Here is a 13375-nt window from a genome sequence, read left to right on the forward strand (position 1 = left end):
GACCAAATTTTTTTAAAATTTATTATTTATTTTTATTTTATTTATTTTTTGATTAAATTTATTATTTATTTTATTTTTTATTTTTGCCAGTCCTGAGGCTTGAACTCAGGTCCTAGGCACTGTCCCTGAACTTCTTTTGCTCAAGGTTAGCACTCCAACACTTGAGCCACAGTGCCATTTCTAGCTTTTTCTGTATATATAGTACTGAGGAATCGAACCCAGGGCTTCATGCATGCTAAGCAAGCACTCTACCACTGAGCCACCTTCCCAGCCTGAGACCAAAATTCTTAGAAACTGCTATTTTTAAGTTATGGAAGATGACTAAAAAAAAGCTCAACCCAGTTAAGGGATGGTATACCTCAGTTCAGAGTTTCCACTATGACTGACATAAAAGATAGCAACACCATGACCAAATGTCTTTGGAGAATGGGCTCACTCCAGTGAGCAGCAGAACCAAAGCACACTTTCTCAGTCAAAGTCACTGTACCTGTCACATGAGTTGCTCTGGCTAGCGTCAATATCAAAGCTCGGTTCAGTTCTTCAGATTCCGCTGACAGCACAGTTTTAGGATCACTAAGGAACCGTGTAAACTGCGGCTGGACCTCCGAGCTGCCTAACGCTGTTATGAGCCTCAATGCAGTGCTCTCAACACTGAAAGGGGGCAAACAAAAAGAAATGGGAAACAGATATAGATAGTAGTTCAGAATTATGGAATTTAATTCCAGGTTAATTAAAACAGGCAAACTATGCATTTCTTTTCCTTGATTAGAACAAAAACTAAAAAAAACACAAAAAACACAAAAAATTTTATGTAAGATTGATCATTAGTTTAAGAACTCTTGAGATGCTAAATTTTAAAATGAAAATCATTTGACTTTTTATATACCTGCAGGACTAAAACCTTTTGTAAAGCATAAACAACTCTGGTGAGCTTTTTTTTTTTTTGATGGTACTAGGACTTGAACAGCCTCATGCTTGCTTGGCTCACTAGCTCAACTGGTGGTCTACCACTTGAGCTACACCGCCAGTTTTGTTTTTTATTGGTTATTCTGGAGATGGAGTCTTTGTTGCTTAGACAGGCTTCAAACCACAATCCTCTGCATATCACCTCATGAGTTACTATGCCGTGGATAACTGGCATGCTTCCTTATTTTAAAGCAAAGTCAAAGTGATATTTTTTGTGACATATATGTAATTTTATTTTTAAGTAGTTGAACAAAGGAGTTGCCATTCAACAAAGTAGTACATGAATACAATGAATCTTGATCATTGTCATTCTTTTAATCTATTTTAACTATAAACTAAAGTCAACGTAAATCTAGTATTATAAAGTGTTAAGTTAGAACATAATAAAGATCTTGGAAGTATTAATTCTCAATTATCTTTAACCAATTTCTATTAAAAATGGGACTCTGCCTATATGGGAAATACAATACCTTAGAAACAGAGTTTGGGGTTAGGACATAGCTCAAGACTTGCTAGGACTTGCTAGCAAGCATTAAGGCCTTAAATTTTTTTTAAAAAAGTAGGGGGGAGCTAAAACACATACACACAAACCTTTCTGTGGGAAAAAAAAGCAGAGTTTTGTAACATAGGAATAAAAAGGAATGAGAAAATGGTTAACATGGAGGATTAAGTTTCTTGATCCCAATATGGTTTCTAATAATCTTAAGGAAAGGAGTAGTCAATGAGCTTACCAAAGATGGAGTTGGTTCTGGTCTGTTTGTGCAACTGCAGCCAAAGTATGAAGATGACTTAGCAGCTGAACTCTATAATGAGGCTGAATATGGTGCATCCGGTAGCTGAACATCTCAAGCAGTGTGTGTAGGATTCCCCACGCATGAGACTTGAAAACAGTAGGCAACAGCTGACCTGGAAAACAGGACAATTTGTGGCAGGAGTTACTGAAAGGTACACATCAAAGGATGTCTGGAGAAAGTTATACAGAGTAAAATACATAAAAATTTGGCCATGAAAAAACATATATACACACTCATACAAACACACATATATTCTCATATTTCCTTATTTGACAAATGAGACTCAAGTTAATCTTGGAAAGTAAAAGGAGATAAGGTATAAAGAAAATTTTCTAACCTTCCTCACTTCTCAGTTTACCTTTTACATTTTTAGAAAAATAAACCACTTCTGTAATACTAGCTACTTAGGAGGCTGAGATCTGAGGATGGCGGTTCAAAGCTAGCCCGGGCAGGAGAGACCGTGAGACTCCTATCTCCAATAAACCACCAGAAAACCGGAAGTGGCGCTGTAGCTCAAGTGGTAGAGCACTCGCCTTGAGCTGAAGAGCTAAGGGACAGCTCCCAGGCCCAGAGTTCAAGCCCCACGACTGACCAAAAAAAAAAAAAGAAAAAAAAAGAAAAGAAAAATAAACCACTTCTTTTTATGGAAGTGATAGGGACTGAACCCAGAGTTTACAAGCATTTCCACTGAGTTAATCCCCAGCCCTAGGGTTTTTTGTTTTGTTTTGAGACATTGTCCAGTCTGGTGCTGAACTCAGACTTAAAAATTTTCTTCCCTCAACCTCTTAAGTAGCTAGGACCACAAGCATCACTGTGCCCAAATTGTGTTCACATTAAAAAAAAAATTCTATTACATTATCCATGTTCCTTCTCCCTCCAAAGAAGTTATATAAGTTATACTCATACCAATTACCTGGGAAGAGTTACTATGGATAAAACTAAAGTTGTACTGTATTGGCATAAAGTTACTGTGAATCAGAAAGTATTGCATTATATGGAACCGACATTATAAAATGTCTTCTGCAGCTAGAAAAACTCTTTTACCTTTTTGCCTTAGACTTACTTAAGAGAGGACAGCATTGCTGCCTCATGAGAAATCTTTGCATAAAGATGTCTGTCCTATTTGTTTGTATACCAAGTACCTAACAAATTACCCTTTCCTTGCTGCTTAAAACTGTAACCCATTCCTCTGACAGACATTAAAGAGCAACACATCTTCCTATTCTCTGCTTTTTCCTGTAACTCACTGTTACCTGACAGATCTTGTCTATTTCATTTATTTGTAGTCCTGTCTGTCTTCCTTGTTAGCAGAGATACTCTGTGATGACAATGACTTGTTCACTCACCACACAGATGAGCATATATAACTTAATTACTCTGTTAATAGTTAGACATAACAGAAAGTCCTTTCTTACTGATAAATCCTTTGATGCCCAAAGACTCTATTTCCATGTAGACCAATAAACGGCTGTAAGTTTCCACTAGGGCTGGAGCCAACGCCACACTGCTTTTGGTATGTGCGAGTTTTATCACCCTGGTTGCAATGCTGTGAATAAGGCTGAGAAGAATAAAAGAGAAGAAAATAAAACTCCCACTTTTTACAAAAATAAAGAGTATACTGTGCTTATAGGTAACTTAGTATAAATCTGAACTGAAAGGATTCAAATGGGCTTGACTTATTTAACATCTTTTAGCTGCATGGGACAATTGGTGATAATACTGTACAACTGGAAATGAATTCTTAATTTTTGTGTGCTTACAGACCAGGGATATAGGTACTTGAAATACATGATGGGATTCCTCTGCTCATAAAGACACAAATCATGAGAGCAAATCCTAAGGGCTTGAGTGCTTTTAGCCTGCTTTTCTTATTCAAATATGAAACTAGGTACATCTGAGTAATTAAACAGTTTTTAAATCACAGAATTATTTCATAAACTACTGCTCAGATCCAGGTGGTAGGCTCCAACAGGGCTCAGATATGTTATCCATGCAAGTGGAACATATGACCTATCACATTTGCGTAAGAACACAGCTCTTCTAGAACTCATGCTTCACTTGGGAGACTCACATAATGTTCTCTGTGGCCTACTGTTTTAAATCTGAGCCAATATTTAAAATATGCAAGGTTAGAAATAAAAATCTAGCCGGGCGCTGGTGGCTCACGGCTGTAATCCTAGCTACTCAGGAGGCTGAGATCTGAGGATCGCGGTTCAAAGCCAGCCCGGGCAGGAGCGACCGTGAGACTCCTATCTCCAATAAAACCACCAGAAAACCGGAAGTGGCACTGTAGCTCAAGTGGTAGAGCGCTCGCCTTGAGCTGAAGAGCTGAGGGACAGCGTTCAAGCCCCATGACCGACAAAAAAAAAAAAAGAAATAAAAATCTACATTCCTTGCCCTTCTCAGAATATTGGAAGATGGAGATACATATGCTTGTATTCTTACAACACAGCTAAGGTGGCGGCAAAAGATGGAGACTCATGCTCCCCAGTGTAATCTTCTCCATATGTGTGGTAACATCTGGCTCATGTGTGGTAACATCTGGCTTCCCATCACTCTGTGCCAGGCTTCACTAATCTAGATTTCACCTTGGCCACTCTGGGTACCCAATAAGAGGCACATTTTATCTTTTTCAAAAACATAATTTTAATTGTGTCTCTGTAATGAATACAATAAAAATCTTAAAAATTTTATTTTCCTGGACTTAGCAATTGTACTTCCAAAAAATCATTTTATAAAAATGAAGAAAACTTCTACAGAGAATGTAATTATACAACAACTGCAACAAAGATAGCAAGTCTCACCATCTTTATAACAGGAAGACATTGCATAAAACCTCACTGTTCAACAATGGGAAAGAGACTGAACCATCATGTATAACCTCCTAAAAAAATTTAGCACAGCTCAAAAAATTTCTTTTGAAAACACTGGAACCAAAAGTGTCTATTATAGAAAAACATGATAAAACAGCTCACTTTTGTTCTTAACAAAAAGAAAGCATAAACACGTATTTACCCATGTAAAAAAATCATTAATAATATGTACCCAAAGATTTTATCATACTTATTTCTTACGTAAGGATTACAAAAATTATTCTTCACGCATACATGTATATTCTAGACTTCCTATAATTGACAAAATTCCTTTTGTCTTAAAAAACAACCAACCATGTATGCACATGTATTATGTACACCTACAATCATGAAGCCATCAATCTCTGATAACTGAAAGAACATACCTCATTTTGGCATGGACAGTCAGTGAGTCCAGCAGGTTCATTGGTAGGGGAGTGATAGATCCTGAAGCCAAACAACTTGTTCCAGGGAGAGGTATTTTCATAATTCCATTTCCATAAATAGTTTCCACCAGAGCTCCCATGGGTAACGTAAAACACTCTGAATTTGTAGAATATGCATTACACAATAGGGCAATCTTATAGTCATTCATCTGTAAACTTTTATTTCTCAGACTCTGCTGTAGAAACCTAAAAATCCACATACATTCAACAGAAAAATGAAAATGATTTACATGAAGTTAATATGCTTCTTTTTTTGTTTTGTTTTGTTTTGGTGTTGGCCCCAGGTCTAGGGGCTGTCCTTGAATTTTTGTGCTCAAGGCTAGTGATCTACCACTAGAGCCATAGAGCCTCTTCTAGTTCTTTTGGCCTTTCATTGGAGGTAAGAGTCTCACAGACTTTCCTGCCTGGGCTGGCTTTAAACCACAATCCTCACATCTCAGCCTCTTGATAGCTAGGATAACAAGCATGAATCACTAGTCCTCTTAACTTGCATTTTCAAAAAGCTCCATCATTGTGTAATTACTATTTTTATTCCCATAGATACTATAGTTTGTGAAAACAACAGAATAAAACTATTAACATTTTTTAAGCTTTTGCTATATATACAGGATTTTCTTAGGCCAAGTTCCAGAGAATGAAAAAATAACTCCCAAATCCATCAACTTTTTCTATTTATCATCAGCTTAAACACAACACAGGCTTTCATTAGCAATACCACTATGAAAATATGATTATGGCTATCTCATAAAATGGGTGGAAACAAACCTACTTTCTGGTCTCCTATGCAGACATCTGGCAAGCCTTTCAAGTTCTAAGAGGAATTTCTGCTATTCCTAATGCCCTGCCTGCAGCACAGTCCTATTTTAAAAAGGTATCATTTTGAGTCAAGAGGGAACATGCTATCTAAATAATGTTATTTGGAAGCACAATGAACGAAAGATGTCTCAGATCATGTATAAATTGCAAGCACTTGAAAAATTGTGAAATATCTTCTCATTTGTAAAAGTCAAGCAAGGTGTGTGGATGTATACTGTATTCCTAGTTACATGTCATGTTGAAATGGGAAAACCCAGATTCAAGGCCAGGCTGGGCAAAAAAGTTCCTGAGGTTGTATTTCAAAGAACCAGCTGATTATGGTGGTATATATCTATAGCTCAAATATGTGGAAGTGGAGGTAGAATTGTGGTTTGAGGGGACTTGGGCAAAAATTAGATGTAATCTAAAATGTATGTATAAACAGGTTTTTCTGCTATTTTCTGAAACTGCTTCCAACTAATTTCTCTTGTTATGACAAACATATTAAATATTCACCCTTGCCTCCAGTAGGTATGGGGAGATTTTCAAACTTTGGTCATACACTTAGACTAGTATTAGTTTATAATTTACTACTTATTAAGTAGGAACACTGTCAAGCAACAAATAACTTACTCATGATGTAGCTTTAGGGAATGAGGTATTGGGATCTGTAGGTTAGAGTCACCATTTTGTGCTTTTCTATTGAGATGAATCCAAATACAAGTCATTGCAAAAGCATGAGTTGACTGAGGTTTGTTAATATCAGGAACTGGGATACACTGAAAAAGAACAATTAGCATATTATTTAAGAAAAATTAGAATATTTAAATGCATCTTAATAATCCTTTCTGGCATATTCTTCTCAAAGATAGTTTACCCTCCATGCTTCTTTGGCTCAATAATACAAATCAGAAGGTTTGACAACCATAACATTTAACTATTAAACAATACTCTCTGGTGTATTTTTATTTTCCAACAAAATAAAAGTTTCAGAGTCAAGGTTTTCCTATCAGTGCCTTCTCAAACAAAAACCATTTAAAAGTTTTTTACTTTAAAGTTAAAATTATGAAATAATATCAAATGTCATAAATATATAAACAGCAATCTAAAAGTCCCACATAAGCTTTTAGGACAATGATCTTAACTGATATGTAAATATGCAATAATACATATATGGAAATATTACATGGTACATATATAATTTTTGTACATTTAAGATTTAGTTTTTAATGTATCTACTTAGTATGTAATTTGTACCCTTAAAATATTAAATAGTACACTTATGTATGTACCATGTGATGTTTTGATACATAAATACAATGTGTAATCAAAGTAAAATAACAACCTCTACTGCAAAAAGTTAAAATCCTTCCTTCTAGAATTTTGTAATATACTACTGAGCAACAGACCCTACTCTGTAAAACACAACTTTTTTATTCTGGTACTAGGGCTTGAATTCAGAGCCTCAAATGCTCACTCAGCCTTTTCATTCACAAGTGGCACTCTACCACTTGAGCACTCCTCTAGTTATAGCTCTAGGAGTTTGTCACTGCAACTTAGGATCTATTGATCAGCATTTGCCCACACCTCTTGAAAGTATATCTGCTTTTCCTTTTTGAATATTTTTTTTATTATCTTTCAGTTGTTCAAAGGAGTTGCCATTCAACATGGAGACAGCTTTAATAGTATAATTCTTTACAAAGATTCAGTCAAAACCCAACAAAATAAGTACCAAGAAATAGGTACTTGCAAGGGGGGTTGGGTCAGGAGAGAGGGTAGACGAATGAAGGGGAAGGCGGGGGGAGAATGTAATCAAGAATTCATTGTATATATCACAAAATTAACAAAATAAGGGTAAGGTAGAAAGCGGGGCATATCTGCTTTTCAAGAACATAAAAAAGAAGTATGAGAAATAGGATTACTCATAAACTGACAGGGAGCAGTGTAACACCTTTGTACAACTAGTTAGATAAAAATATATTTAAATGAATAAACAAACCGTGGTCTATGCCTGGACTCCAGCACTTGTGGAGGGCGAGACAAGAGAATTATATGTCAACCTGGGATGCACAGCCTACTCAGACTAAAACAAACAGTCCAAAAGAGAGGCAACCTATGCAGGCAGAGGTTGGCAGACTGAGATTAAGAGGATCATGGCTCAAGGAAGCCCAGCAGTAAGTTTCTGAGACCCATTTAAACCCTCTCATAGCTGGGCATTCTGGTGTGTATATCTGAGATAGTTTAGGAACCTGAGATTAGGACTGTAGTTCCAGGGTGGATAGGTCAACTGGTATGGGCATCTGGAGTTTGCTTTAAGACTGTCCCACATTAACAAAACAAGGTAAGAAGGAAAGATGAAGAATTTCTAGGTGATGAGGTTACAAGAGGGTTTACTGTACTATTCAGTCTTAATTTTTATAAATTTGGTAAATCACATTTAAAAATTTCTGTATTTCTAAAAAATGACATCAATCAAAACATATCACATTACATGTGATTCAAACATTTGCACTCTCATATTATGCAAACAGAAGAGAACACTGAGGGCTGGTGGGCATATTGTCATTTAATTGACAAACAAAAAGTAGATAAAGCAGATGCTTGTCATTTAGTCATTCAATGCTGTGCATAGATTAAAACTGTACTGATGTTTTTTTAAAATCGTACTTTTATTATCTTTAAGCAGATATACGAAAGAGTTACTATTCAACAGAATCAGTTTGTTAGTACAATGCATTTTGATAGATGTCACCCTTTCATTGTTATCACCCATCCCTCCCAACCTAGTGGCTTTTAGAATTGCAGACTTAGTCAACTAGGAATAAGGATAAACTAGAAAACTTTGTTCAATTTCTTTACTGTCCATAAAGTGATCTAAAGTCGAAAGAAAGTGAATGCTCAGGCGTGATCAGGGTTAGTCACAAGACTGGAGAAAATAATTCACCCCATTCCAGTGCTGTCTTCACAAAATCACAAGAAAATCCTTAACAAATTAGTCTTGATTCACTCATCACACTGTCAGATATTCAGTAAAACTTACTTCTTTTTCTGGGTACAGAAGATCAAAGAGTTTCATGACGGGGAGAAAATCAGCAAGTGCATTTTTCTGAATGCTTCCAGAAATGAACTGCAGGAGAACCCACATCAGATGATCTCTGCCTTTAATCAGGCCTCGCCCTGCTAACTGTAAAAGATATTTAAGTACAAGTGCACATACAATTACTTAAAAGAAATGACTGAACAGAGTTCTGGGTTTTGTTTTTTTGTTCTCTTTTATGAAAACCCTGGTGTTATGGCTAGAGTCCTAAATGTCTCCCAAAGGTTCATCTGTTAAAGTCTGGTGCTCCTGAGACATAGTCTCACCATAGGTCCAAAGGCAAGGAGACAAGAAACCACAGACTGAAACTTCTGAGCCAAAAGAAACCTTTCTTCCTTTTTCTTTATTTTTGTACCCATTCTGGGGTCAGAACTCCAGGCCTGGGCACTGCCTGAGCACTTATGCTCAGTGCTATCACTCTACCAATTAAGCCACTCCACTTTTCTGTCAAAGTTGGCTTTGAACCACAATCTTCATATCTCAGCCTCCTGAGTAGCTAGGACTTCAGGTGTGAGTGAGCCACCAACATCCAGCCCTGTCTTCCTTTTAAGTTACTTAGGTTCTGTTATAATGATGAAAAGCTAACTGGCACTTGGTTTCTGGTCTCAAGATTTGTTGCTTAGTTATTAGTCTGAATTCAGGATATATCATGTATAGCCAGCTAAATTATTTTCATATTGTATATGTTTTGGTTCTACTCTCACAACAGGTATCAAAAGTCAATGTTTCTGAAAAGGATTCAATTGGTCTTGTGTGCATAAGAACCAAAGTCAATATGGTTAATTTTTATTAAAAATACTTCATCATTAGAATGTGTGACTTGAACTAAATATCGCTATCCCACAATACTGTGAAATTTGTGAAATTTATGTAATCACTTAATCACAATAAAAAAATTGTAAAAAATTTTACTATACCAGGTTTTGTTTTTTTAACTTAAAATTCCCAAAGACTAATTGTGATAAAACACTTCCCTAGTTTATTGGAGATCATATCAGAAACCAGTAGTGGGGGAGAAGTAGGGTGACAAAGAATTTTAACGACTTTTGGAAAAAGTTTCTTTCCCAACTTCTGCCTCTGTTAAAATCACTAAGCAGTGCTCAAACTGGTGGAAAATGAATAGTCACTGGGGAAGTGGTTCTGACTCAAGACACCTGGGACATACCTTCTGATGAAGAGAAAGGACCATGTGTGGGAAACTGGCAAACTGGAAAAGCACAAAGAAAATGAGCTGACTGGAAAGATGCTGCCAAAGGAGTTGGCTTGTTCCCCCATCGTCAAACTTCTCCTCGGTCTCAGACCGCTCCATGGCGTACACCACCAGGTCCACCAGCTGGTCTTCCAGCACAGGGCAGCGCTGCTTCTGCTATAGGGCAGAGATTAAATACAGTATTCCAAAAGCCTCCCGGTTAGTTTCAGAAGTTACCAGTTAATGGGCATAATTGTTAACAAGAGGCTGAGAAGCATGGAATGAAGTTGAACTTAAGAAGTTAAGGTTAGATTTAGCATATTAAAGCTGCATCATGTCACATTATCATAGAGGATGAGTTACAGGAAAAAAATGTCTTCAGAGCTTCCACAAAACAGACCTCTAACTTTTGATTTTTCAAGTACCAGGTTTTGTTGTTTCAATTTGACAAAACATTCAAAGCACAGTAGGAAATTCTGCTCTTTGCCCTTTGGAAAAAGGTAATACTCTAAAAGGGATATGAATGGGGAAAGCAGTATTCATTTTGTAATTGAACTAAAAAGCTGAACCCCTGCATTTCCAAGGATCAAATATTGACAAAGAGCCAACAAAGCAGTATGTGAATCTATGTGTTTTAAGGAAACATCTCCAAGTTTATATAACCATGTAAACAGAGATAGAACAAAATAATTGTTGAGATTATCCTATGTTTGTTTTCAATGTGTGGCAATAATCTTAATACTAAAATGGAAACTTTGTCCACTATTAAAAGTAATTTCAATGTCAATCTCTGCTCTTCCTCACCTGGGAAGTTAAACATAATGCAGCTTTAATTTTAAATTAGACCATTTTAAAATCTAAAATAAGAAAAAAGAACTGGCTTAAACACTAACAATGAAAATGCAACTTCCCTTTCTAGAGGCAAAAAGATTTGTACTTTTCAAAAGTAATTTTTAAAATATACTTTTACCAAAGAAGTATGTAAAGCCATATTTTAAAAGCCACTTTGATCTTCCCTTTCTGAATACATTGTATTCCTTAGTAGCAGGCAGCAGGAAGCCTTTCCAGTGAATACAATTTGTAATATATAATATAGATGCTGCCCCCTAAACGTTAGATGTAATAATCAGTCTTTTGCCATGAAAAAGGGATATGAATTCTTCAATTTCAGAAAAAATGAAAAATGGGGACAAATCTGGGAATCAACATAACATAATGGACTGCATCCCCTCTTTCGCATGCTCTTTGCCAGCTCCAAGTTGTAAAGCTCTAATACAGCTGCACTTTCTTCAAGCATGCAGGGAGAACAAACATCTATCCAAAACGGTAAGCATCAATGGTCATTTCATATTATTTCAAAAACACAATGCCATGATCACAGTTCAACCACATTACAGGTTTACAAGTAGCAATATTAACACCAGTTGAGACTACAGTACTTTCCTCCAAATGTACTTATCATTATGAAGCAGAGCAAAGTGCAACAGACAACACTACAGACTATTTCTTAAAGTCAGCATGCAAAACTACTGTGTACAGGGCTTGAAATTCACTAGTTCTGCCAACCACCAACAACCTAAGGAATGTTTCAGACAACACAAATTTAGAGTGAGATCATTCAAAGTATACAAGAGTCAGAAAAAAATTGGGAAAAGAAGTAAAGCCAAGGTTTCCAGTAGGAATTTTTCACTAGTGATGGGAATTTGCTTCCATGTTTGGAGACTAACCAATTTGTCATCTATTGTTCCATCCTCTGTGGCTTTCCACCAAGGAAAAAAGAACAGACTAAATAAAATTGGAATTTAGCACCTGAGTCACTTTGGAGCTTCCCTTTTAGTATTAGCTGTTTAAAAAAATTTTTTTTTTAATTTTACCTACTTTTTTTAGGCATACCCTGATGGTATAGTTAACAGTTTAAAGGGGAGTATCAAAAATAAAATTTTGACACAGAACAATTAGGAAACTTACAGATAAAACTGATGGTCATTAAACACGTCATGATTCACCACTACCTCCAATCTTTCTGATAAGAACTAAACCCATCAGGAATCTGTATTATACCTAATGCCCTGATGGTTAAACAGAACACCTATCAGGCTTAACTGTAAATTTCCCAGGTGTTTCTGGTTAAAGCCAAGGACCTTTTTTCAGACCAAGTTTAACAATAACATTAAACTTGTTTTGTCTATGTGCCAATTTTAGTAATATCAAAAGGAAAAGATTTAAATATAAAATAGTGTACTGCCACTTTCAAGTACTGTTTTCTTTAGTTTTAAATGATTGAAAAATGGTATATTAAAGTGAAGATTTCACTACATGGCAGATTGTTTTATAAAGTAGATCAAATGAACATTTCTAAAACAATTTAGTGATTTACAAGTAAAGTTTAATCAATCATTAGCTAAGATAATTCTATAAGTTAACAGATGTTAGGGCAATGACCAGCCTATCTTCCTTTCTGAAAGTATTCTAAATTTTAGGCTCCAAAATATTGAAATATAAAGTTGAATTTTTAGTTTAATCATTTCCATGTGCATATTTAGTTTTAACATATTTTAACAGTGAAAATACCTAAATTCAGTATTTTAACAATTCTGCTTCAATGTAATAGTTCAAACTGTATTGGAATTTTAGTTTAAATTTTCAGTTTTGAGAAAAGCTGGAAATCGAGTACACAGAATGAAAACATCAACACCAACTTCACTATGTCCCTGTTTCTATCCCAGAACTATTTCAATTAATGAGCAAGAATGCTTTTCAGTCTGTCTCCTATTCTCTCATGGAGTGGCACTTGACATTTCCCATGACCAGTTCTAGCACTGCTTTTGTAATAAAAAAATTCAATATACCATACCTAGAAGCCTTAAGCTAATTCTAACTCATTGCTTCAGGGCTCTAAATCAATGTTAAAATAGTATCTATTCAGAACAAATAGGGAGAAAAAAATACCTCTCTCAATGCTATCTACCACTTACTGCTTTAAAACCAAGGAAACTGCCAATCAGAACCAAAGCCCTATGCCAGGTATTAACTTAAAAGGTTATTTCAAAGAACTGAGTGATTAGTAGCTGGAGTTCATAAGAGCAAGCAACAGCTAGAGGAGTGTATGTGATTTGTGATCATTATATTCAGGAGAAAGGAAATACAAACTCTCATATAAACACCTAACACAAGATTCTTCCACTGTAAGTTTAAGTCCAACACTCCATCTTGCTGACCATAGAACTGGGCTATTT

General features: G+C 35.9%; 1 protein-coding gene across 4 annotated transcripts in view; it reads right to left on the minus strand.

Moving 5' to 3' along the window:
• Positions 1-13375, minus strand: part of Med23 (mediator complex subunit 23) — a 44057-nt gene that overhangs the window by 17229 nt on the left and 13453 nt on the right. For 2 of the 4 annotated variants that reach the window (XM_042670925.1, XM_042669818.1), the window contains 7 exons: positions 10116-10313; positions 8894-9037; positions 6487-6632; positions 4999-5244; positions 3176-3318; positions 1698-1872; positions 488-651 (listed from right to left, as the gene is read on the minus strand). In XM_042670925.1, coding sequence (XP_042526859.1) covers positions 488-651; positions 1698-1872; positions 3176-3318; positions 4999-5244; positions 6487-6632; positions 8894-9037; positions 10116-10313 — 1216 coding nt within the window. Of the gene's footprint in view, positions 1-487; positions 652-1697; positions 1873-3175; positions 3319-4998; positions 5245-6486; positions 6633-8893; positions 9038-10115; positions 10317-13375 lie in introns of all 4 variants that reach the window. The other 2 variants (XM_042670389.1, XM_042669132.1) reach the window with 1 other exon arrangement.

Source organism: Dipodomys spectabilis, unplaced genomic scaffold (assembly GCF_019054845.1).
Source record: "Dipodomys spectabilis isolate Male_0828 unplaced genomic scaffold, ASM1905484v1 ptg000001l, whole genome shotgun sequence".
NCBI lineage: Eukaryota > Metazoa > Chordata > Mammalia > Rodentia > Heteromyidae > Dipodomys > Dipodomys spectabilis.